We start from the raw sequence: 27,181 nt of genomic DNA on the forward strand, positions 1-27,181 counted from the left end.
CCCAGAGATAAAAGGACATTGTATTCTCATTCTACAAGTTAAACTGAGACCCACATAGCTGAGTCTTGTGACACAATTGGATGTCTTCACAGACAGAAAGACAAAGTAAGGAAATCACAAAACTATGTTTTCATTTGTAACTCTGACAGTCAACACTCCAGGGGGTTGTAACAATAGATTCTCTGTTCATCTGAGGTGCTGCTCTTATTAATACCGCAGTCTGTATTTGAAATTCATCTACTACGAATTGGGCACTGAAACTGTGTCAAGGCATTGTGCATGGCATTTAAACATTTACTTCATGTATTTGTTGCACGAAACCTATGAGAGTGGATAGTACTTTATCAAGGTTTTGCAGATAAAGAAACTAAGGCTCAGTGGAATTACGTAAACATGTCCTAAGTCACACACAGCTAAGGAGGTGGTGTTACTGGATTCAAATTTAGGCTGCTTAGCATGAATCAAGGCAGTCACATCAAACTGTACTGGTAGTCAATGTATTCTTCACCACCAAGAACAACACTCCAATAACAACGGGAACTACCCTGGGTTCTTTTGTTTGTTGTTTTTTTGTGTTTTTTTTGGTTGGTTGGTTGTTTTATTTGGTCTCACTGAAAGAATGTCCATTGATGAGGCAATAAGAATTCATTATATTAAGTCTCAGTCCTTGAGTACGTGCCTTTTCAATATGGTGGGTGGTGAAATGGGAAGACGCAGGAAGCGCTTTTGGAACATACTGGAGTGTGATGGTTGTCTCACGGTAAAGCACTTACGTGATTGAGTTGTGAGCTTAAAACTAGCTGCTTTTTCCAGGAAGCACTTTTCTTTTCTTTTTTTTAAAGACAGACTAAAAAACTGTAGTTATTCAGACTTGGATATTTGAAATTAAATGAAAAAAGATATGAAAATGAACAAAGTAAGCCTGTCACTTCAAGGAAAACAATTGACAATAGTTTGTTGCTGATGATAAAATTCAAGCTTACAAGCAATTTTGGAAAACTTTTATCCATCACCATGAGCATCGGTGGTGATATTAATGAATTTTATTTTTTGATATTCATTGTGTAATGAAATGTGTCAACATTTGGGAGATCAGCATAACTCGGTGAACCAATATTTTCCAAATGAGCAGTGCATGATATTAGAAAATCATAAATAGGTAAAATATCCATCCCAAGTGCAAAATAAAGATTTTAATCTAACAGTACAACAATTCATTGATGTGATTTCAGATTCTACATTGCGACTAACCTTTAATAAACAGCCACTTGTTGGGTTTTGGTATACTATTAAAAAAGAATATCAAAATTATGTGAAAAGATAATTTTATTAAATAAAACTGAAATAATCTTAATGAAATTAAAATAATCTATTAAAATAATCTTCCCTTTTCCAACCAAATATCTGGATTTTCTATGAGGCTGGATTTTCTGTGAGGCTAGACTTTCCTCATATATATCAATCAACACGACACACAGTAACAGATTGAATGCAGAGGCTGATATGAGAATTGAGCTGTATTCTATAAAGCCAGTCTTTAGAGATTTGCAAACATATAAAACAATGCCATTCTTTTCACTATGTGTTTTGTTTTGTGAAAATAGACATTTTTCATAAAATATGCTATTGTGTTAACATGTGGTAGGTAGGTTTATTATTTTTAAATGAGATAATAAATATGTTTAAATTTCTGTTGTAAATTCCATTATGATAAATATGGATAAATTCAACCCACACAGACAAAAACCCTTTGAAGTTCTTAATAACTTTTAAGAGTGTAGAGTACTGAGACCAAAAAGTTTGAGAGTTACTGTTCTATAACATGTACTTTTTGAGATTTCACCAATAGGTATTCAAGTTGTTTGCAGTATTTGCCATTACAAATAAAGATGCACTAAACAGCCTTGTTTATGTATCCTTACATTGTCACTTTTATTTCAATGAGATAGCTTATCAAGTTTCTAGGGGAAAGGTATGTTTATTTTTTTCAGTATATTTGTATTAGTTACTATTTATTTGATATATACTTATTAGTTATTTAAAATGTATCTATATATTTTAAGTACATAGAGAAACAAAGAGGAAAAATGGGACCTACTCTATTCACTTGAATAAATCGTATAGCCAGGTTTTTTGGGGGGGGGGAAGGTATGTATCAAGTTAGGAAATTCAAACAGTCCAGAGAAATATAAAATAAAACAAAAGTTTCATTCTCTTCCATTTGGTTCTAAGTTATAGTATAATTATAGTATAACCCTTATTGAGGGTTTCTTATAATTTCTGCCAGGAATAAAAATCATGTTGATACTGAATTTATGTAGTATAGCTACAAACACAGTTAGATAGTTTCCTCCCTATCTATGTATCTATCATCTGTCTATCTACCTACCTATCTCCCTATTTATTATCTATAGCAGAGACTTTTAGCTGTCCACCAACATTCCTCCTCTTCCTCTTGGGCACACAGCTAGACGACATTTCTGTCTCCTTTGCAGGTACATGTGATTGTGTGACTAATTCTGGCCAATTATATGTGAGTAGTAGTGATACGTGCCAATTCCAAGATTAGCCTTTAAAATCTTAGCAACTTAGCAAGCAACATCCTTTGAGTTGTTTTATGTTTGATTTTATTTTTTGTAGTAGTTGGCCTAATACAATACCTACTGAGTCCATCATACTATTTTACACAAAAAGGGGTTATACATACTACCTTACATCTTGTGGTTGTATGTAGTATACCTTGCAGATATTTCAGTAACACCCTGGTATGTGTATTTTAAATTTAAAAACACATACTGAGAGATTACCGTCTAAAAAGTTTGTATTAATTCATATTCTCACTAGAAATTTGTGAGAGTACCTATTTCTCTATATCCTCATCTGTCCATACTGTTATTATGCTTGCAAAAATTTGCAATTCTTAAAGGTGAAATATTGAATATCATTTTTGGTTTTATTGGCATTATCATGACTATGACCACCTTTCACATTTATTGGACATTTGTATTTTCTATTCTGTATATTAGTCTGTTTATGTACTTTGCCCATTTTTTTTACATATTTATAATACCTTTATTATCAATTTTCAAAGCTTTTTTAATATTAAGGATACTAACTTTTTTTTTAAGATCTTATTTATTTGACAGAGAGAGAGAGCATAAGCAGGTGGAGTGGTAGGCAGAGGGAGAAGGAGAAGCAGGCCCCCTGCTGAGCAGGGAGCCCGATGTGGGGCTCCATCCCAGGACCCTGGGATCATGACCTGAGCCAAAAGCAGGCACTTAACCGACTGAGCCACCCAGGCGCCCCAAGGATACTAACTTTTTGACTGTCATCAGAGTAAAATATTTTCCCCTAGTCTTTTGTATGTCTTGACTTCAGTTAGGATGTCTTTTGCCAATGTCTATCTTTTCCTTTATAATTTCTGTATTTTCTGCTTTGCTTAGGAAGGTCTCCTTTAGTGCAAGGTTGTACAGGAATTCTACTAAATTTTATTCTGATAATTTTGTTTTGTACCTTTGCATTTAAATTTAATCCATATTACATTTATTTTTTTATAATGTGAGGTATTTAATTTTCATCTTCTTCCAAATTGACAGAAAATTTTTCCTGCATTATTTATTAAATGAACCATCTTTTGCCCATGAAAAGTTCATGTCACTTTAGTCATATGTTGTTTTCATTACATTTGGAACTATTATAGGGCCTTTATTCTGTTCACTGCTCTATTTATTCTGAATTAGCCACATGCTATTTCAATTGCAGTAATTTTATGGTAAGTTTTAATATCTTTTAAGAAAAGTTGTCCGTCATTACAGATTAGGTTATGGGGGGGGATTTTTAATTATGTAGGTCTTGTACTTAAAAAAAAAAAAAAATATATATATATATATAATACACTATATGTTAACTAAATTGAATTTAAAGTAAATTCAATTTAGTTAACATATAGTGTATTATCAGTTTCAGGAGTAGAATTTAGTGATTTAGTGATTTAGTGATTTAGTGATTCGTCAGTTGCATATAACACTGAGTGCTCATAACATCAAGTGTCCCTCACTCATCTTCCCTCCAGCAACCCTCTTTGTTCCTATAGTTAAGAGTCTCTTATGGTTTGCCTCCCTCTATTTTTATCTTATTTTTCCTTCCCTTTCCCTATGTTCATTTATTTTGTTTCTTAAATTCCACATGTGAGTGAAATCATATGGTATTTGTCTTTCTCTGACTGACTTATTTTGCTTAGCATAATACCCTCTAGTTCTATCCATGTCATTGTGAATGGCAAGATTTCATTCTTTTTGATGGCTGAATAATATTCCATTGTATATATACACATACTACATCTTTATCCATTCATGTGTTGAAGGACATCTCAGCTCCTTCCACAGTTTGGCTATTGTAGACATTGCTGCTATGAACATTGGGGTACAGGTGCCCCTTCTTTTCTACCTCTGTATCTATGGGGTAAATACCAAGTAGTGCAATTGCTGGGTCATAGGGTAGCTCTATTTTTAACTTTTTGAGGAACCTCCACACTGTTTTCCAGAGTGGCTGCACCAGCTTGCATTCCCGCCAACAGTGTAAGAGGGTTCCCCTTTCTTCACATCCTCGCCAACATCTGTCATTTCCTGACTTGTTAATTTTAGCCATTCTGACAGGTGTGAGGTGCTATCTCATTGAGGTTTTTATTTGGATTTCCCTGATGCTGAGTGATGTTGAGCATTTCTTCATGTGTCTATAAGCCATTGGTATGTCTTCTTTGGAGAAATATCTGTTCATGTCTTCTGCCCATTTTTTGACTGGATTTTTGTTTTTTTGGGTGTGGAGTTTGATAAGTTCTTTATAGATTTTGGATACTAGCCCTTTATCAGATATGCCATTTGCAAATATTGTCTCCCATTCTGTAGGTTGCCTTTTAATTTTGTTAATTGTTTCCTTTGCTGTGCAAAAGTTTTTAATCTTGATGAAGTCCCAATAGTTCATTTTGCTTTTATTTCCCTTGCCTCTAGAGATGTGTCTAGCAAGAAGTTGCAGTGCCCTAGGTCTAAGAGGTTGCTGCCTGTGTTCTCCTCTAGGATTTTGATGGATTTCTGTCACATATTTAGGTCTTCCATCCATTTAAAATTTTTTTGTGTGTATAGTGTAAGAAAGTGGTCCAGTTTCATTCTTCTGGACAACATGTGGCTGTCCAGTGTTCCCAACACCATTTGTTGAAGAGACTATCTTTTTTCCATTGGATATTCTTTCCTGCTTTGTCAAAGATTAGTTGACCATAGAGTTGAGGGTCCACTTCTGGCTTCTCTATTCTGTTCCACTGATCAATGTGTCTGTTTTTGTGCCAGTACCATACTGTGTTGATGATTACAGCTTTGTAATACAGCTTGAAGTCTGGAATTGTGATGCCTCCAGCTTTGGTTTTGTTTATCAACGTTACTTTGGTTATTCAGGGTCTTTTCTGCTTCCATGCAAATTTTAGAATTGTTTGTTCCACCTCTGTGAAAAATGCTGGTGGTATTTTGATAGGAGGTCTTGTACCTTTTTTTTTTAAAGATTTTATTTATTCACTTGAGACACACAGGGAGAGAGAGGGAGAGAATGAGCAGGGAGAGAGGCAGAGGGAGAGGGAGAAGCAGGCTCCCAGCTGAGCCAGGAGCCCGATGTGGGGCTCGATCCCAGAACCCTGGGATCATGACCTGAGCTGAAGGCAGATGCTTAACCATCTGAGCCACCCAGGGGCCCCAACGTCTTGTACCTTTTTATATTACCTTTTTTATTTACCATTTTTGTTTGCCACAGTGAATGAGAAATTTACCCCACGTTCATTTCTAAATGCTTGTTATGGTACAAAGAAAAATCTTGTTTTTTGTATATTCATCTTTATCTCCAGCAGCCTTGTCCAGTTATTTTACTAATTTTAGTGGCTGCTTTATTAGTCTTTCTTGGGCTTTCTAGGTATACGATATTGTTATCTACTAATAAAAAGGTAATTTTGTCTCTTCCAGTATTTAAGCTGATTGCTTCACATTCTTATTACATGACTCATAATGCAACAATTAGTTATTGAGATTAATGCCAGGCATTGTTGTGGATACTAAGGATACCAATGTGAATGAAACAGATGAATAAAGTGTCTATTCTATGGAAGACAAACATAAACACAAGAAATATTAAATAATGACTGAGAAAAGAAAGTATGGAAGGGGGATTGGAAAGCTTGGTGGGGGAGTGAATTTTAGACAGGGTGGCTAGGGAAGGCCTCACTGGGAAGGTAACTACAAGAAGAATTCTTAATAATGGTGATGATGTTAGGCATTTCTTTCATAGTCCTAATTTTAATGGAAACAGCTTTAACATTTCAGTACTCAGTATGATGTTTGCTGGTTAAAATATTTTTAAAAATAAATAATATAAATAAAGTAGTCTTTACATTATATATGTGTATATAATATTGGTCATCTTAAGAGTGTTATTCTATTATGTATCGCTTAAGAACTTATTTTGTTATAAATAGCTTCTCAATTTTATCAAATACCTATTTAACTTCATCATATGATATTTTTCTCTTTTGTTAAGATGAAAAATTACTTTGATAACCTTCCTTATGTTGAAATTTTTCTGCATTCTCAGAATAAATCTATTTGATCATAGAAAAATATTCTTTAATTCGATATTTTGTATATCAGAAGAACTGAATGTGTTTTTTATTTATCTGTGGCTTTTGTTAATTCAATTTGATAGGAAAATGAAGCAAATTCATGTTTAATGAGTGATATGATATACTTGATTATATTCCATATAATCTAGTATTCATTTTAATTTTTTTTGTTTGCATGGTTAATGTAATTTTTTTGTTTGCATGGCTAAATTAGTAAGTCAGAAAGGGGGTTTCTAACTTACTAATTTAGAAATGCTATTGTCATTTTCTATGTATTGCTGCTTACTTTCCACTTTCTGCTAGATATATTAAAATCTCAACTTCTTTATTATGATTACAATTCTCTTCCTCCACTAAGATGAACCCTTTAGAAGCCAGGTGGTCAAACTATGGCCCTTGGGCCAAATATGCCCTACCATCTGATTTTGTATGGCTCACATGCTAGAAGGGTTTTTACTTTTTAAATAGTTGGAAATAAGTCAAAGAGAATAATAACTTCATGATACATGAGGAATACATAAAATTGAACTTTCAGTTACATAAAGAAACTTTTATTGAAACACAGTGAGACTTACTTGGTTACTTACCATCCATAGCTGCTTTCGTGCCTCAGTGGCAGAGTTGAATAGTTATGCTGGAGACCATATGGTCTACAAAGCTGAAAATATTTACTATCTGGCCCCTTACTGTTTGCTAACCTATGCTTAAGGACTGTTCCTAATTGTCTAATTTTCCTCACATTGACCCAGCTCTCTAGAGTGGGTCCTCAGAAGGCTTTAACTTGTGCTTATGAACTGGGATGCAAATAAGCAACTTAGCTGTGGTTTTAATTTTTTAGCTCTCCTACCAAAGTAAAGTTCTTGATATAGAATAGATTTTCTTAAAGAAAAAATATAAAGATAATGTATTTTTATAATTAACTAACAACATATAGTTTATTTTTCCTTAGTTTCAAAATGAAATAGTGGCTCTTGAAGCTTAGTATTTCTCATATGAATTTTAATTTTGCCCTTTTGGCAGTTAGAAGATCCATCCTTGTTGTCTGTGGGAAGCAACGATTTTCCTTTTTTGATTACAAATGGAAAGTGAAGCTTAAAGCTTCCCATACTGGTTATACTGGTTTCCTGTCTTGCTAAGTAGGGAAATAGCCTCGTGGGTGGGTGGAGAACCACAAGTTTCAAGTTATGTCCTGCACAATGGGGGAAAAAAGTTGTGTACCATAGTTAAACTGTGATGAAAGAAACAGGGGAGAAATTACAGGAAACTTTAATCAGATACTTAACATATTAAAGCCTCAGTAAACCTTATAGTAGTGTTCTAGTATGTGTTCACGCATGTGAAGAAGGGAAGAGAACATGTAAGTTCAAATGGACACAAGACAGGAAAAAATAAGTAGCAATAAGTAAAAACATTAAAAGTAACTAAGAAAGTACTGAAGTGGAGACAAGACATCTGATTGGAAGTATAAAAACAGGCAGAGATTAGCAAAAAGAAGCTAAATTTGGGGATGAATAGCATTTTATAATAAATGTGGACTTGAGGAGAAGTTATTTAACATTCAAAGATGGCAGTAGCAAATGATTAAAACTTTGAACCGCAAGGAACCAAGTAGTCTAGGGTATTACTTTATGGTGGTGAGCAGAAATTGCTAAAACATATGATCAATTCTTTAGGAAAACAGGATCTGCAGGAAGAAATTGGATGTCCAGAGGAAAGGTCTGTGATGGGCTCGACGTTTTACATGTATACTCTCTCTCTGTCTTCAGGGCAAGAACATGAGCAGTGGTCATTGATCACTGATCAATAACAAATAGTGATCATTATTATAATCATTTTTACCTTTGAGAAAACAGGCTCAGGACATTGGCCACTTTGCCCAAAGTTGCACGGCTAGGACAGGTTGGAAGCTAAAATGAGTATTTGTCTTCAAATCTGTGCTTAAAAAAACACAATAAAACAAAACAAAACAACAACAATAAAAAATGACTTCAAACAAAAAACAACTACATCACATTGCTGCTCAAAAGAAATGAATTCAGAAGAGAGCTGAGGTGGAATGGGGCCGAAGAAACGCGTGGCAGATTCGGCCTGGCGCGCCACTTCGCTGTTTGTGAAAACATCTTGGTGGTAGGCATGCAAACAGATAGTAGGAGGGAAAAGTGGGAGCAGCAGAGATGGTGGGTGCAGGTCACTTCTTTAAGAATTTTGAGAATAAAAAAGCATAGTAAATTATAAGTAACTATTTAATATTGAGTTTTCTTAATGCATTTTTTGGATAATACCTAGAAAGACAGGTCAAGTAATGGTCCCAACAAGGCAAGGGTTCATTCTCTAAAATGCTAGATTTAAAAGCTCTAATTTCTCAACTGTTGTTTTTTAAATCACCCTCTATACTGGATAATTCCCAACATTAAAAAAAAAAATCAATGAGCTGAAGTAGTGCTTAATTTCCCAGCACATAATCTATTGGACTCTGTTGTAGGGGCCTCCTAATACATTTTCTTTAAAGTCGTTGTATTAACAATGACAACAGACAACAGCACTGATATTTCCATTCAAGATGCTGATGTATTTATTTCTTATGATGTCTGGCAACAGAAATGGATCATACAGAAGTTTTTTAGGGGCACCTGGGTGGCTCAGTCGGTTAAGCGTTTGCCTTCGGCTCAGGTCATGATCCCAGGGTCCTGGGCTCGAACCCCGCATCGGGCTCCTTGCTCAGCAGGGAGCCTGCTTCTCCCTCTCCCTCTGCCTGCCTACCTGTCTGCCTACTTGTGATCTCTCTCCCCTTTGTCAAATAAACAAAATCTTTAAAAAAAAAAAAGAAATCTTTTAAAACAAAAATATAAAGAAATAAGAGGCCTTATTTAATTTTAGCTTTGGGGGAAAATTTTCGTATTGATTCTGGGGGAGGGTTTCCTGCTGACATTCCCAGAGTTAACTGAATTTTCAGTAATTTGCTATTAGTACTCACTATACTTGCTGCTGCCGCTGCTAATGAATATTTTATAAAGCAGGAGGAAGATGTTAGGTTTCAATTTGGATGACTGCCAAGGCTAAATCTCTCACCTTGATGTAGCTCAGCTCCAGTCCCATTTTTTCAGCTGCCTCAGGCTATTTCCATCTGAACGTCCCATTATTAACTAAAATTCAACAAGTGAAAAATCAAGCTTAGTATTTTAGTCCTCAAATTCTTCCTTGCTGACTTCTTTATTTTTGCTACCAGGACCACTGATTTAGTTGCCCAGACTCAAACTCTCAGCTACAGTCAAAGGAGCTACTATTGACTGAGGGCTTCCCATCTGTTAAGCACTTAGTAAACGTGTACTTCTGCTTGTTTTTAGCAAGCAAGGCTACACCTCCAAACCCCTCCCTTCGAGTCAGTGTTCAGCTTCACGGGGCTGGCTCTGATGGCTGCCCCCTCCACCACCGTCTGCCTCAGTCTAAAACTCTGTGAGGTGGATACCAGCATTATCACTGCTTTGCTTGAAGATGAGGAAGCTTTGGCTTAAGTGAGTTATGCCATTTATTTAAGGTCAGTTACCTAACTAGTGACTAGGACAGCAGGACTCAGACCTGACCCTGCAAACATCCAGAGCCGCTTTGTCACCTCGGACTCCTCCTTCCCTTTTGCCTGGTCATGAAGACTGTCCCTAAACTGTTCCATACAACTGTCCTCTCCTTTCCATTTCACTCAGTTGCTCCTCTCATTACCTCTCCCGTCTCCTGGGTGGTCTTCCTGCTCTTTACTGACGGATTCATCTTCTTAAAGAGTCACTTCACCTACACGATGAGCCGATGAGCTGAATGAAAAGCCTTCAATGACTACCCATGACCTGAGTGTGGCTTTCTTGCCCAGACATTCAGGTTACCATCCATGGACCCTTCCAGTCTTAGTTCTAACCCCTTATCTTCATGAACACTGTGTTTTATTTATCCAGGCTAGACTTCTTCATGCACTGAACTCCTCTGTCTGTTGAAATTCTACTTAGCAACTTCATAGTCTAGGTAAGTGCCATTTCCTTCATGAAGCCATCCCCGATTCCCTTAAGCAGATAAAGATATTCTGGACTTTTCTTATGAAAACATATTCTAGCCTGTACTGTGGTTACTTGTGTACTTATCCCTATAGGATCTCAGTTCCTCTAGAGTTAAACTGTGTGTTACTATTATCTTTGCTGTTGGTAGTTGGGTAGCCTAGGGCAATCAGTGCCTGTGATCTCACTTGAAAAGTTAAAATGTGTTCAGTTTTATTGTCCGGTGCTGTCAGGATATGTGGTCCATGTACTCAAGATGTTTTCAGTCTAGTAAGGAAAACAAAACTATTATTCACAAATTACCTAGAGAACAATCAGGAGCCCGACTATGAGAGATGAAAGCAGAGAGAGAACAGGAGGGAAGGAATGGATGGAGGAGGATTTAGAGAAAAGGCAAGACCAGAGTTTGATGCTGAAAAGTGAAGAAATTTGCTTTAAGTGGAAAGGGGTGTTCTGGGTAGGGAAAAGCATGAGTGAAGGCTCCCTGGTAGGGGTGGGCACGGCAGGTCTGGGAAGAAGGACGTCACTTTAGGAACACCTGCCGGGAAGGCAAAATACTAGGAAAGTTCAGGGTGTCTCAAAGTAAAACAATTCCCTCAAATTTACAGTGTCATTTCTTTTTTTAAAAAGGTTTTATTTTTAAAACCGAGACACAATTGACAACATGGTTTAAGGTATACAACGTGTTGACCTGATACATTTGTATTTTACATGATTACCTCCATGGTGTTAGCTAAGGCATCCATCAAAGCTTCCTATCATCAGACTTTTTGTGATAACCGGCACTCTTCCAAATTAGTCGCAATTAGTGGGTTTTTACTGTATATTCTTATGCTGCTATATAATTGCTAGAATTCATCATTGACTGTCTGAATTACAGTACATGGCAATATGCTGTTTAACTGCTTCCTTTTTTGCTTTTTAACTACCATCATGTTTTAAGGTTTTGATTCCTAACACAGCCTAGGACAGATGGTAAGAAATTATCTCATGGATGAGACTTTAGGACTCTAAAAAAATAAAGCTGTTTTTGTAATGGACTTTCTATGTACTAAGGAATTTTCTTCATTCTGATTTAGTCATGCAAAATTGCAATATGATTGCCCCTGCTCTTGCTCCAAGAGGGGAGATGTTCACAAATGTGTAATGAAAATATGCAGCTCATTTACTTACTGTACTTATGACCTAATCCAGATTCAAAACTGGCCTATGGAGATGGGCCAATATTGGTTGTGATGAATTATTACACAGACATATTCCCACTAAGGCACTAACAGAAAAAAATAATGAAAATTGACTAATTCATTTTGAAAATCTACCTTAAAAGCCAGAACAAGCAGAAGGAAAGGGATTTTAAAAGTATACACTTTTTTTAGTACAGGTTCTTTTGGGGGAAAATAAGACATCAATACATTTTAAAGCTATAAAGCATTGACTCTTTTCCCATTTGCTAAATTCTTTATGATATGAATGACACATCATTTTTTTTTCCTTAAGACTATAGCGTTGCTAATTTTCTCCACATGTGTACAATTTGTCTTTGACCTTTAACAAATGTCCTCTGGGCAGTTCACTCACCATCCAGGAAAAACGCAAAGCGTTGAAAGCTCCGTAAAAATAAATGATCCATAGTCCAAGCTACATTAAGCAGCAGAATAATAAGCTATTTCAGCCCTGTAAATTTTAGTGCCATCCATTCAAAACTGCACTGGGTCACTTCAGCACTAAATTCATAGGAACAAAATAGTAAATGCACATGTTTTATTTGTTAAGCTGCCAGCTATCTATTTTGTGTAAAAAGTTGGTTAGCCAAGAAAAACCTATTTACAGGCACATCAGGCAGCATATATTTAAAAGCGGTGTCTCTTTCCAATACATGATTTTAAGTGTTACAGATACATTTACTATTAAACATCATGTATATTTAATACAGCAATGTCTACTGCAGCGCCCTAAAAGCCTTTGTTCGCTTTATAGTCTCCATTACTGGAGAGCCAACATTCAGTTCTCCCACAGTTTTGTAAAGTGCAGGCAACCCACAAGAGCTTCTAGTTTTAGCTCTAGCAGCCCTGTGGGACTACAATAATTGTTATGAAATCATTAATTCTACCTCAGCAGTTTCAACTGTCAGGTACATGTAACAATAATTGCAGTTAATGAATGCTGCTCAATTTATTAAGTACCGGATGAAAACCAGTATTCTTTTATATGCAGCACTGAGACACATTCACATTTATCATTTGTGTATACCATGTTGAATATTCTTCTGCCCTTTATTGGTCAGGGGATGTAGTCATGTTTGTTTGTTTGTTTTTAACTTCTCTTCATTACAAAAAACAATACAGGAAATTGTAACTCTCTCTATAAAGAGCAATTAAAGTAATTAGTACCAAAAGTAATATTAAATAAGAATCCATGTCTAAGAAAAACGATCTAGCAGAACCAAGACTTAGTTCTTCCTCTGGATAAACAAGAGTCTTTCCTGTGCTATACCTTCCCTCCCTCAGTTCTTAGAAGAGCATGAAAAAGTCCAAAAATTCCAGTTGTTTGAAATATTAGTGTTGTTTCTTTCTCAAACTTCTGGGTAGTAAAAATTTCGTGTACATAGATATGGCCTATTTTTTGATTAAAAAAAGTAAGAACTAGATTTCTTCTTTTCAATCACTCGAAGTAAACAGCATAGACACTTGCAAGAGCAAAGAGAGAAGAATTTCTGAAAACATAAGATGAAAAGGTATCACTTTTAGGATCCCAGAGGCATCTGCTTCCAATAAGAATGCTCTGACTGTTCAGTTGTCCAATGTGAACAATCACAATTAGCTTGTACCGTGGAATCATCAGGTCCTTGACCTGGGTTTTAATAACCTAGAAATTGAAAGAACAACAACAAAAAAGGTCCTCAGCCACATGGAAACTTAGGAGTCTTTATCTTTCATAAATATGGTGGATTGAAGAAAATCACATGATGTGTTGTAGATATTTTCAGTAACTGTTGTAGAAACTTAACTATGATTTCCTTTATTTTTTTAAGATTTTTTTTTTTATCTATTCATTTGAGAGAGAGAGAGCAAACAAGAGCATGAGCAGGGGAGAAGGGGTAGAGGGAGAAGCAGGCTCCCTGCTCGGCAGGGAGCCCGATGTGGGACTCGATCCCAGGACCCTGGGATCATGACCTGAGCCGAAGGCAGATGCTTAACCGACTGAGCCACCCAGGCACCCCCAACTATGATTTCCTTTAAGCACTGTTCTCCTGCGATAGGACATTTAGAGACAAAATTATAGCACCAGCAGTATGTCTACATTTTCTAAGACACATGGAAAAACTGTAATCCAGAGAACAGGATTTAAAGGATTTGTTACATTCTTTGAAAATCTACATTAAGACAGCTTCCCTTCAAAGAATGTTGGCATGAGAGTTATATCATCTTGTTTATGTGTAATTAAGTGAGCACATATCTGGAGTCTCCTGTAATAGGACTAACCATGAATGTTTATTAAAGAGTTTGTTATAAAGAGGAAAGTGAAGAAAACTTAATGGAGTGCCAGCTCTTGAGTTGATAAAAAGAGAAATGTATTTAAAGACCACAATATCTATATTTGATGGCACTCAAGGAAACTAACTTGAACAAGAGAAAATGATCATTAAAATATATCCTTGGCAATAAATTTTTAAATAAATAGGGCAGTTTGGAAACATTTTTTAAACAAAATACATGCAAAATGATACACATAATTGTTTTGGCAAAGGCTTTTTACACACACACACAAACACACACACACACACACACACACACAGAATATGACCCAATAAATATTTTCATAAAATATAAACAAGCATTTTTACTGCTTCTGCAAATTAATTGCCTTCATCAAAAAGTAAGGGTTGTCCTCTTAGCAATATTCTAGTTAACACTTCGAGCAAATCACATATATACCTCAGAAATTGTTTTAGTCATCTGTCTACAGAGCTCTGGTTCATATTGTTCTTCTTGTAGATAGTTAGTTAACACATCTTTCAGGATATGATTGACAATGACCGCAGGAAAATGTTTGGTAGGACCTGAAAATACAGATGAAATTTCTAAGTAATTTCAAATGCTATCCGCCCACCCATAGTCTAATCAAAAGAATACTGAATCATGGAGAGACATTTCATCTTCTGGGTGGCCTCTATTTAAGGAGAAAATGGTCCTAATTAGGTTTCTACACAGATTCTCTGGCAGAGGGGCAGAAGACAACACACTCGTCCATTTACTAGGCTACCTAAAGCGTGTATATTTAATACCATTGAGGTTTAATATTGAAAGTATCCTCCCTTCCAGTTTCCAGTGTTAATGACTTACTTTAAAGTCTCAACATCTTTCTAACTGACCCCCAGCTCTTATATCTCCAGCTCTTATATCTCCCACCTATGTATACCACACTACAACTGAAGGGGTCGCTCCAAAACCCAGATCTGGCTGTGATATTTCCCTTAGCAAAATCTAAGGTCCAGCACCTCTAGCCCCTTCGCCCCCCACCACAGCTCTCTATGTGGCTGGTGTTCCAGTCTCATGAACCTCATCTGTCTTTTAAGGGATGCTTGTGGACATTTGTTCTTACTCCTCATTTTAAGTGGGATGGCCTTCCCTATCTTGTTCATCTGAGAAATACCCACGCACATTTCAAGGCCAGCTCAAATGTCTTCTTCTCGAGGCAGCCTTCCTCCTCTCCTCAGGTAAAAAAAAAAAAAATCATCCCTTCTTTTCAGTACTCCCAGTTCTCTGGATCCCCACTGCTCTGAATCCACCTGACAATAGCTAAAGCATTTCTGCCTTTCTCCTCAGTGAAATGGTAAGCTAGATCAGATTTTATCCTCCTCAGAGTCTAATACAATGCTAAAGGCAGAAGAAATATTTAATGTGTGATTTCTGAATTTAAATAGAAATAAACATTTTATAGGTAATAATCATAGTACAGATAATAACTACTTTTATTGAGCATTTTCTACATGTCATGTACTGTGATAAGTATATATTTATTACCTTACATAATCTTCCAATAAATCATTGGGGTGAATTTTACTGTTATCTCCCTTTCACACATGGGAAAGCAGAGACTTAAATACATTGAGTAACTTGCCCAGAATCACACAGTGACAGAGCTGGGAGGTCCTTCTTGTTTTATCTGACTCATGAGCTTATACTCTTAACCACATTTAGTCCACGTTCAGAGCAGAGGCTTCAGATGGATCTTCTTTATCTTGCATCCCAGGAATCTTCCCTATCCCTCTGGGGAGTATTAACCTCATCATCTCTCTGCCATTGAACGACACGTGCATGTGCCCAGAGCCTGGCATATAGTGGCCATCAGTATTTGCTGAATTGATATGGATAAAGGAATGAGATCAAGAATTATATTCAATTCTATTTTACTAGTCATCAGTATCGTTTAAGTGTTTATTTTTAATGACTGTATCAGGGTCCAAAGACATCTATGGCACACTAGAAGTAGGACAATTCCTGGAGGATTTAATAAAGAGACTCCTTAGGAAGTTCTGAGCAGGATGCAGGACCAAAGGATAGTGCAGTATCCCTTGGCTAGTGAAATTGAGGGTGTTACCCTCATCCCACCCCAGGCTTGAGGGATCTGAGAAGGGAACTCTTACTAGATCCAGAAGAGGCATGTGGAGAGGGATCACTTGAGGGCAGCTATGCCCTTCCATTGGTGGATGCAAACAGCGTGAGCTGAACCCACCTTCAGGGTGTGGGGGGAAATAAACACCCTAGCTCACACTCCTCCCCCACTCTGACTTCCCACTGAAGTTTTCCATTGACCAGACTTAACTGGAAGGTTACAGCCTGTGCCTGTAGTTGAGTTAGGTCAGCCTCCTGGGACTCAATACATAGTATTTGTATTCTGATTATTATATAGGAATTGTTCAATTAAATCAGCCTGGGGAATGAATCTGGGTAGGTGAAAGGGAGAGACACCTGATACAAAGAGTATGAAGATTAACCCCAATATTTAGTCAGCAGGAATCTATGTTCTACAGGACAGACAAGCAGTTATAAACACTGTAGGCCTGTAGGTTTAGCACTCCAGGTTGGTCCTGACTGCTCCCGTCTCATGGGGTCAGATATAGGGCACCAGCCTCTGTGGCCAAGTTCCTAGGTACCTACAAGCTTCTGGGTCGTCTTCCTGTGGATCTTTTACATTTCCATTTGCATTCTCAAGTGAAACGAGGCTAAATTTGAGAGTGGTTTCCCCCTTTCTATTCAAGAAATTTAAAGATGTTACTACTGGCTCGGACTAAATTAAATAGATTATGTATGTTCTAACTATACCTTTCTGTTGTTCACTCCCTCCTACCAAGCACGCATATTGCATATGGCTTGACCTACATCACTCACATGGAACTTAATTTGGGCACATATTATGGTAACTTGTATGCCTCGTTCCCTTCAGCAAATAGTAAATTCCCTCAGTGCAGATATTTGTCTGTCTAGTACTCCTCCCTGTCATTTGGGAACAGCCTCTTGCCTCCTAGGAAGATGAGAATTTTCCAACTCTGACCAGATGGTTCTCTAGGATCTACCGTCACCTCCTTGAGCCCAAGTCCAGTTATGGTAGATTGGGCCAGGAGTGGCACTTGCCCCAAGCCGGGCCAATTAGAATCCTTTCTCAGAATTTTGATTTTAAACTGGAACTTGGGGTGGGGGGGAAAGTCAATCTCTTTCTGGTGATAAAATGTTATGACATGTGACCCTGAGGCACTGCGGAAGGCCATGATTGTCACCATGGAGAGGAATGCAGGCCATGGTGAGAGAAGGAGGCCCACACCCAGCTTAGTGCTGGACAGACAGAATCCTGGTTGCACCTGAGTCCCTGTTTCCAACAGCTCCTACTGTCCAGCTGTACCAATATCTTTTCTGCACTTGGCTTTGCGGCTTTTTTTTTTTAATCTCATTAACTAGATCCTATTTTGAAGATATTTTGAAATATCATCATAGACTTTTTTTTTCTCACTTGTTTTGTGACCTCTCCCTTGTGCAGCCAGAATCATCCCTTGCCTAGCTCAGGATGGGAAGATGAGATGCAAAGACAGAGAAAGAGTGAATGTTCAGATTTTGACTTCCCAAATGAGCTCCCTAATCTACTTTCAGAGTCAACTAATGGGAATGGCAAAACTTTTTTCTTTTCCTTTTCTTTCTTTCTTTCTTTTTTTTGAGTGGATTTTTTTCTTTAGGAGGAAAAAATATTTTTAGAAATCAAAAAGCAAAGATCTGAAGGAGGGTTGGGGTGAAAAAAAAGAAAGGAAAGGGAAAGAAAGGAAAAGAAAGAAACACTTGTCACAAAAATAGATTTAAGGTAGAATAGATAAAATTTTGGTTATTTAATATGTCTGTGTGTCAGCTTCCCCAAATTGGCATAATAATAAGAATTATCATGTATTGTTTTTTTGTTGGGATTAAATGAGGTAAAATATTTAAAACCTTTAGAATAGTGCCTGCCATGCACAAAACCCCCCTACTCATTAGGTATTTATTATTATTAGTGTTGTTGTTATGGTTGCTACCTCATTTTGAGGGAGGAGATGGGGATTGTTCTTGCAGAGAAGGCAGCAGGATTGGGCAAGGGTATAAGTAGGGAGGCAGTGAGACTTCCACAGTCAGGAAGGACCCTAGGGGGTAGAGTGAAGTCAGAGTGGAGAGCCTGACAGTTTTTGTCCATGAGAGCATTTGATGACAGGGTCTGATCATCCCATGGATGCTGAGCTCAAATGATGTCTCTCTCTCTCTCTCTCTCTCTCTCCATCTTTAGGTTCTACTTTTTTGCTATGTTGTCTACATTCTCAGGCAGGCTGTGTCGATGTGCCAGCAAAAATAGCCACCAATATAGGTCTTACCTGACCTCCTGCTTACAGTCAGTGTTTTTAAAGAATCAGATCCTTCTTTAACCATTGCTCCAGAAAAAGTACTGTGGAGAACTCATTCCATAATTAATAGGAAATTATATTGGATGTCACAGAAGGCCTGTCTTCTTACAGATTTAAGGTGAAGTCCTAGAGTCAGTCACTTTGAGAAACAATAACATAATGAATGAAGAAGGAATTTATTTATTTATTTTTTTAAAAGATTTTATTTATTTATTTGAGAGAGAGAATGAGAGACAGAGAGCATGAGAGGGAGGAGGGTCAGAGGGAGAAGCAGACTCCCCGCCGAGCAGGGAGCCCGATGCGGGACTCGATCCCGGGACTCCAGGATCATGACCTGAGCCGAAGGCAGTCGCTTAACCAACTGAGCCACCCAGGCGCCCCTGAAGAAGGAATTTAAATGCATTCCTTCATTTAATTCTCACAACATCCCTATAATGTATGAACTATTATCCTTTTTTTTACAGATAAAGAAACTGAGATTCAAGGATGCTGATACCTTGCTCAAACATTATTTAGGAACTGGCAAGACTAGTATTCAAATTCAGATATATTGGATCCTACATCTTGTATTTTTTTCTATATTCATGGTTTAATAATTAATTAATGAGAAAATATAAGTGGTCTTCATTATAAGAAATATACTTTGATTTTTCCATTCCCCTTTTTCCATCATTAATTATACTTATGTTTCATCTCATTCTGGCTATAATTACGCAGATAAAGGAGGCCAAATGTACTAAGCATTTAAAATGTGTTTAGATGATGCAAATATTATTAGATAGAATGTGAAAAAATTAAACGCAATAATGCTGATGATTGACAGGTTCCCCCCCACACACTCTTTTGGGAAGTATTGCATTGTGTAGATATGAGAGAAAATCTTTACCAAAGGTCCACAGAGTACCTTTCAGATGCAAGATAAACTCAGAAACAAGTAGAAGTGGAAATACATTTTTGTTTGAGTATTAACAAGATGGCTAGTTGAATGCTTAAGAAATGGATTGTTAAGCATAAAAGACTTTAATCATAAACAAATAACTCACATGACTTTTTGTAAGAAAATATGGGAAATACTTTATGCTAAGCTATTTATAACATTACTTTTTTAACTTGGTTCAACACTCAGTACTTCTAAAATTGATAAGATGATTTAGTTTGTTTATTTAAGGAAACAAGTTATGAAAACATATCCTTATGAAGAAGAAACACAGGACTTCATAGTTCAACTCCTTTATCTTGTCAAAATCTGATTCAAACCCTTTCAGCATGCAGAGCCTAATGTCATAGGCATCGAAAGGGTAAGATCTTTTAGTTATAAGTGGAGGAAAACCTGACCCAAACCTAGCTTGCCTAATGAAAAGTCTAAGAGCAGATAGCTAAATTTAAGACTTGAATAATGGATTTGGTTCTCTCTTGGTCTCAGGCTTCATATGTTGGGGCAAGATGGCAAAAGCTCACATAGCCCTACTTCTTTCAGGTTTCAGAGCCTAATCGGCTTCTTCAACAGCCCGAACAACATTGTCTAAGTTGAATCGCAAAGGTTTTGATTGGCTTGACCTATCAAAGCGTCATATGCTATCCCAGAATTAGTCACTGCTGTCTCTCTGAAGCTAGTGTCAGCTTCAGCAGAATTTCATGGACCAAAAGTGGTAATGATGGCAGCGGTGGGCTTCCCCAAAGGAAACTGGGTAAGGTTACCAGAAAGAGTAGAAAATTATACTGGATGGCAGGAATATTAGTTGTCTACTCCAGGCACTGTGAAAATACCAGTAGACAGACTAATTATGGAACCTTGTAATCCATGTAGTCTGGGGGATTACTGTAGAAAACTGGCTACAAGGCCTAATGGGATGCATTGATGGTCTATAATTTTCCTGAAGTTAACTGGCTCCAGATGGAACCACTCCAGCCCATAGAGTCCTTCCTTTGGTCATTGGCAAGTCTCTGTGGAATTTCTGCATAGCAGTAATTATATGCAGTGGGCAGATAATAGTGGGCAGGTACACATTTGGAGAAAACAAGTTGGTCTATGAGAAAACATGAATGCGAAAAAGTATTCACTGTGGATTCCATCTGGGAGTATAGGAGCAGGTGCAAAGATCTTTGTTTTCAAAGCCTCAGTGGAAAGGGATAAACACCTCTGTCAACGAGGGACCAGAAATCATTTGTTTTTGCTTTGAAGGCTTTTTTTCTCCACCTATCAACAACATTGGTTGGGTTTGCTGGCTAAAACTTCAAGGCATATCTCTTTCCTTTAACTTGAGTATGTATAAAATAACTGTACAAGATAACCCAGAAATACCCAGAAATGAACTTCTTCGTCCAGTAATACACAATACACATCAGTGCTGCCCAGTGAATTGCTTGATATTTAGGAAACACTGATAAAGAAAACTAAGCAATGGGTGTTGGTCCTACCTTGCAGAGAAGAAATTAAAACAGCATCAAATCACTTAATTAAGATCCCTTATATTGTGTTAGTATTGAAGATAATGCCATGTTATCAGAAGCTATTTTAAGTAAATAATGAGATTAGAAGTTTAAAATAAGGGGGTGCCTGGGTGGCTCAGTTGGTTGAGTGGCCAACTGTTGATTTCGCTCAGGTCATGATCTTGTGGTCTTGGGATGGAGCCCCGCGATGAGCTCCATGTGCTCATTGCAGAGTCCACTTGAGATTCTCTCTCCCTCTTCCTCTGCCCCTTAGACCCCTCCCCCTGCTCTAAATAAATAAACAAATAAATAAATAAATAAAATCTTTTTAAAAAATGAAGTTTAAAATAGGAATGAGTGATAAAATAACAGACCCAGCTGATAGGTGTTTTCCATCTGAACTGTAAGGCGAGAGGCATTATCCCGTTGGCTCGGTTCATCCGTATAAGACACAGTACTCCTGGAGCTAAAAGCAAGGGAGAAAACAAATTTCAATAGTTACCATAATAATAATAACAACAAAACACATTCTGCTTTCAGCAAAAATGTTACAAGGGTAAGGTTTCTCTAAGAATATTTCAAGCAAGTCTCAGGTAAATATCCCGATGTCTAAAGTCTAAAACATTTTGGAGATGGAACCATTAAAGCCTAGAGAAGTTACTTGGAGCAGGTCTCCATATAGTGGTTGCAGGCCAGCGCAGCGCAGTGAAGCCCAAGGCATCTGACTATCCAGAAAGTGTTCATGGGGTGGTCTGTCTGTGTGTATGTTTCAAAAGCCATTGCCAACGGCATCTCTACCACAATGCAAAGGCTCTCTCCTCAAAGTGGACAAAACTGACAAAAGGGCCTGGGGGATTTAGGAGGAAGCTTAAAATGTTGGGAAACAACTATATATACTCGGGATATTATAATTTATAAAAGTTCACTCCTATACATACCACACAAAATCCCTTTAGTAGAAAAAAGAAAAACAAGAAACTCACCTACATGGTGAGAGAAACCACAATTCACCCAAACTATGGTAAATGGTAAGCATTCACCACCCTTTCCAACATTAAGAAAGGGTTTTGGCTCGGTTACCGAGGCAATATAAGCTTATCCAGGTGCTGAACAGGAGACCCAAGCCAAGAGGAGCCCCTAATGTCCCTCCAGCACCACTTAATTCTGCTTAGTTCAGAGGAAATTCAACTGTCGCTAAGGGCAGCCTCAGCTCTACCCCCAATTCTCTCCACCTGTGAAAATGGAGGTTAAGACAGATGTCATTTCAAAGGAGATACTACAATAGTGTGTGGGTGTGGTTATGTGTGTGTGGTTATGTGTGTGTGCTCAGAGTGACCACTTTTCTAAGCAGGCTATGTTTTGCCTTAATTAAATAACAGGTATTTGTTTTTAATCTTTTGGGATTTTTTTTTTCTCTGCAAGGAGATTAAAATACTTAGTTTTCAGCTGTTTACAATGAGTAAAGTTTTTGCAAATGACATTTTAAGAAAATCACAGGGAATCTTCAAAAAATCTTTAATACAATTTGTGTGACAAATTAAGGTTTACCCACCCATCCCAAGAAATTGATGCAAGTAATTATGGCTGCATTTTCATGATAGATTTCTGGATTAGTGATTTAGTCCTCATTCTTGTAACACCTGCTTTCCCCAGTTTTCTGCTGCCCTTTGAAGTAGCAACCAACCTGTTTGGTCACATTGGCTGCAGGTGTTGTGGGCAGTACCCACAGAAGATGATCGCTTCTGCTCAGAAAACTCCATGCTGCAAAAGCCCCCCTGATTCGCAGATAAACCAGCCTGTCTTGATATGTGCTACTTTTCACTTTACCAAACATTTTCCATCAAAGATCTCATTTTACCTTCACTAGACTCTCTTAAGCTAGTAAATGAGTTATCATTCTACCTATTTCAGAGATAAAAGGAACGAGGCAAAGGGCTTAATGCCATATGTGTAGGAAAGACAGACTTGGATTTCAAACATCCTATTTACCTCGCACTAACAAAGTCTCACACATGATCATTTTCTGACAGAATGAAAATAGGGACGACGACCACCTGAAATCATTAATGACTGCATTTGAAACTCACTTGCACAAATATACACCAGATGTTAATAAAAACCCAATTTCTTTTCTACTGAACACCATATTAAAAACTCATAGAAAGAGAAGTAGTGTTGGTACAAAACTCAAAGTAGTATAACTTGGAAGTCTCAGACAAAAGAACAAATAAGAATTTTTTACAAACAGTCCTCACTATTGCTTTGTTCTGTGTTACTGAAAAGTTGATAATCAGTGCAGTACTGTTTATCAGTATGAAACTGGAAAGTGTTGTAAGGGCAGTTTAAAAAAGCCACTGGCTGGGGGCATCTGGGTGGCTCAGTCGTTAAGCATCTGCCTTCGGCTCAGGTCATGATCCCGGGGTCCTGGGATCGAGCCCCACATCGGGCTCCCTGCTTGGCGGGAAGCCTGCTTCTCCCTCTCCCATTCCCCCTGCTTGTATTCCCTCTCTCGCTGTGTCTCTCTCTGTCAAATAAATAAAATCTTTAAAAAAAAAAAAAAAAAGCCACTGGCTGAAGATAGGTGTGCAAACAGAAGGTATTGCAGACTGACTTTTTAAAACTTACCGAAAATGATTTCATTCAGTGCCTTTTCGTTTCCACAGTAGTCATGTCAACGGTGCCTGCTCATTGTAAAAAGTTCAAAACATAGAAAAGTATAAAGTCTAAAGTAAAATTACACAAAAAATTACTAACCCTAGCGGTTACCTAACCACTGTTAACATTACAAAAATCTTTTTATTTTTATTTTTATTTTTTTTAAAGATTTTATTTATTTATTTGACAGAGAGAGAGAGATAACGAGAGCAGGAACACAAGCAGGGGGAGTGGGAGAGGGAGAAGCAGGCTTCCTGCTGAGCAGGGAGCCCGACGTGGGACTCGATCCCAGGACCCTGGGATCATGACCTGAGCCGAAGGCAGACGCCTAACGACTGAGCCACCCAGGCGCCCTACAAAAATCTTTTTAGACATGACTTTGCATATGGGAGCATAGGATAGATGCTTGGCTCTTTTTTCCTTCACTCGAAAATGTACCATGGATAACTTTCTATGTTGATAGATAGTAATCTACATCAATATTTTAAACATCAAGACAGTATTTAATATATGAACATACTACGTTTTATTTACCCACTTGTTCTTCTGGCCATCTAGGCTGTTTCCAAAACTCCATTGTTGTGAAGAAAGCTGTGGTAAACATCGTGGTGGGGACTGCCTGCTGTTTGCTCTCTAGTGTCCTCTCCTTCTTTGGTAACAGAATTCTAAATTTGTAGGGATATTTCTCTCTACACTAAAGACAAATTCTTGGATTTCCCTGGTGCTATTGTGGCCATGTGGCTTGTAAGCCAATGAGATGTAAGTGGAAATTTTGGTTGAAATCCTGAGAGAGTTCCCTCAAAAGAATGAATTCAATCAAGAAGAACCTGTTTCTATCCTTGATGACTGGAATGTGGATATGATGGCAAGAGTTCAGCAGCTATCATGGGTTTTGAGATGACCTTATACATTACACATCAAGAAGAGAGAAGAAGCCTGGGTCCCTGAATTGCTTCCCTCCAGACTTTTTACATAAGAGAAAAATACATTTTTATTTTAAGTCACTATTTTTGAAAAAAATTATTATTATAAGAAGCATTATATAATACGATACAAATTCTAACTGATACAGAATTTGCTACTCGGAAGTGGAATGTTGCAAGTACTGGAGGACAAAACTTGGGGTTAGTTTTGGGGAGGAGATAGGGCTTTGGAGAGTGAAGGTTCAGATATTTTGCTGTAACCTAGAATCCTTTCTCATGCAGAAGGAAAATAGTTGGTTTGTCTATTGCTTTCTGTACCATGTATCCACTAAAATTATACCTTCATGGAAAATTACAGAAAATTTTTACTTGTTACTTTAAAAAAAACTCTGTTTATGGTATTTTTTGAAACTGAGATCTGCTTAAAATGAGATGGGTTGGAAAAAGGAAGAGAGAAGAGAAAACAATGAACTGAACAGAAAAAATAAAATATTTATTCCTTGAAATAGAGACAGAAGGAAGAGATAAAATATTAAAAGTGCTTGCAATCTGGGTAGCTAACATTAAACCAGAATATGGGTTTGGTAAATTTTTAGAAATAAGAGAGATTCTGTATTTGAAAATGGGGAATGACCAACAGCAGTTTAGAATACTGACTTGGAAATTAAACAGTACATATTTTCTGTTTGATAAACAGCTTTACTCAAGCCCTTTGAAATTTTTACAGATAAAAATGTGAGATGCTCAAAAAGCAATTTTATAATTTTAATTACCAGTGCTGTATACATAGCAGAAAGCATTTGTTGGGTATATGTCACAACATTACAAGTGGCTAAGTTTCAGTTGTCTATGACCAGACTTTCCATAGTTCATAATAATAATCCTTATAGATAGATACATGATCTCATCACAAGGGGAATGTTGTAGTTGATTTTATTTTTTTAAATGTGAAAAATGCTCTTGGGGCGCCTGGGTGGCTTAGATGGTTAAGCGTCTGCCTTCGGCTCAGGTCATGATCCCAGGGTCCTGGGATCGAGTCCCGCATCGGGCTCCCTGCTAGGCGGGGAGCCTGCTTCTCCCTCTTCCTCTGCCTCTGCCTCTCTCTCTCTCTCTCTGACTCTCATGAATAAAAAAAAGAAAAGAAAAGAAAAGAAAAATGCTCTTGCCGTCTATGTGTTTCATCAGCTTATTGGCATTTAGGGAGGAACAAGATTCAATTGGCAAAACAGGTCCAAGAGAGTTGTCAAGTTTTAGGAAGGAAGGTAGATGAAAAGTAAACACAGGAAAACTGAAAGTCTGGCAGAAACTACTGGTGAAAACAAGGAACAAATCAACCAATGTTATTCTTGGGAGAAGAGTAAAAATTTGTAACTCAATGCAAGTTTCAATAATACTTGGAATCATATGTACTACTGCTGAGGACAGACGTGGCATTAACCTGGATGCAGAATTAGCTGCATGAAACTGGTCCACAATAACAAAAGGAACCCTACTATATTGTACCTGATCGACACAGGAAACATCCATGCCAACCCAACAGCCTGTGTTCTGATTATGCAGGAAAGAAGCAAAAAGAAAATTAGCTAAGGAATTGGAATATGGTTTACTCTTTCATGAAGTTCAGTTCTCCTGAAAACATCTTACAAAGGTACTTGCTGGTCGTTCCTTGAATTACACCGAATAAATACAAGGCTTGTCTTATTGTTATGACTGTTAGACACAGAAATAATTTCAATTAAATCTCACCAGCCTCAATATTATCCAATTATTATTGAGAATTCATTTCCAGACATTTTCACTGCCGTTATTACTGAGATGTTTTGAAGCTGCAGTAAGAGATAATATTTGAATGCATAAATGGCCTTGGAACCATTAATTTAGTAGACTAAGAAAGTCAGAATATCATCTCTTTCTTCCATTTGTAACCATTAAATGTCTGGAACTACCATATTTTGAATGGTATCATTTAAGCAGTTTTCCCCCCAAATCTGTTACTAAAGTTACGTGCTGCCTCCCAGTGGAGATATTTCAGAGCGCACAGAATAAAAAGAAGGCTTCAGGATGTACAAATTTGGACTTTTGTTCTTTTGTTTTTCTCTCATTCTTTCAACAAATATTTATTGCTCACAACCAGAAGGCTGGTGATACAAAGAAAAATTAGATTCCCTGTGCTCAAGAAACAAGATATTGCAAACAACATGAAATATGCATAAAGGCTCACTTAGTTGAGAACTTTCTGCCTCAAAATGTCCAAAGGATATTTTTATGAATGTTATGTTTAAGAGCAAAAACATACCAACTCTTCACTAGAAGATGGAAGTTGTCTAGTAAGGTAATTTAGTTTTGTGACCATTTACTTTATAGCAAGTTTGCTGGACTTTTATGTAGCTTTGAGATATTTTATTCACATTATTGGTCCCATCGTGCTGGTAAGAGAAAGGTTATAATAGAAAGGTCAAGATACATTTTCATAAATGAGAGAGGAGAGAAAATGACATAGCATGTGTTCTTGTAGGATATGTTTTTCAAGACTAGGAATGCTTCTAAAGGACAAAACCACACAACC

General features: G+C 37.3%; 1 protein-coding gene across 2 annotated transcripts in view; it reads right to left on the reverse strand.

The window, feature by feature from the left end:
* Positions 1-11,327: 11,327 nt before the first annotated feature.
* The window catches only part of TCTEX1D1 (Tctex1 domain containing 1), a 29,349-nt gene continuing 13,495 nt past the window's right edge, over positions 11,328-27,181 (reverse strand). For both annotated transcript variants that reach the window (XM_032426770.1, XM_032426779.1), the window contains 3 exons: positions 21,412-21,503; positions 14,625-14,749; positions 11,328-13,554 (listed from right to left, as the gene is read on the reverse strand). In XM_032426770.1, the coding sequence (XP_032282661.1) occupies positions 13,351-13,554; positions 14,625-14,749; positions 21,412-21,503 (421 nt within the window). In that variant the 3' untranslated portion in view covers positions 11,328-13,350. The remainder of the gene's footprint in view (positions 13,555-14,624; positions 14,750-21,411; positions 21,504-27,181) is intronic.

This window comes from Phoca vitulina, unplaced genomic scaffold (assembly GCF_004348235.1).
Source record: "Phoca vitulina isolate PV1807 unplaced genomic scaffold, GSC_HSeal_1.0 scaffold2, whole genome shotgun sequence".
Taxonomy (NCBI): domain Eukaryota; kingdom Metazoa; phylum Chordata; class Mammalia; order Carnivora; family Phocidae; genus Phoca; species Phoca vitulina.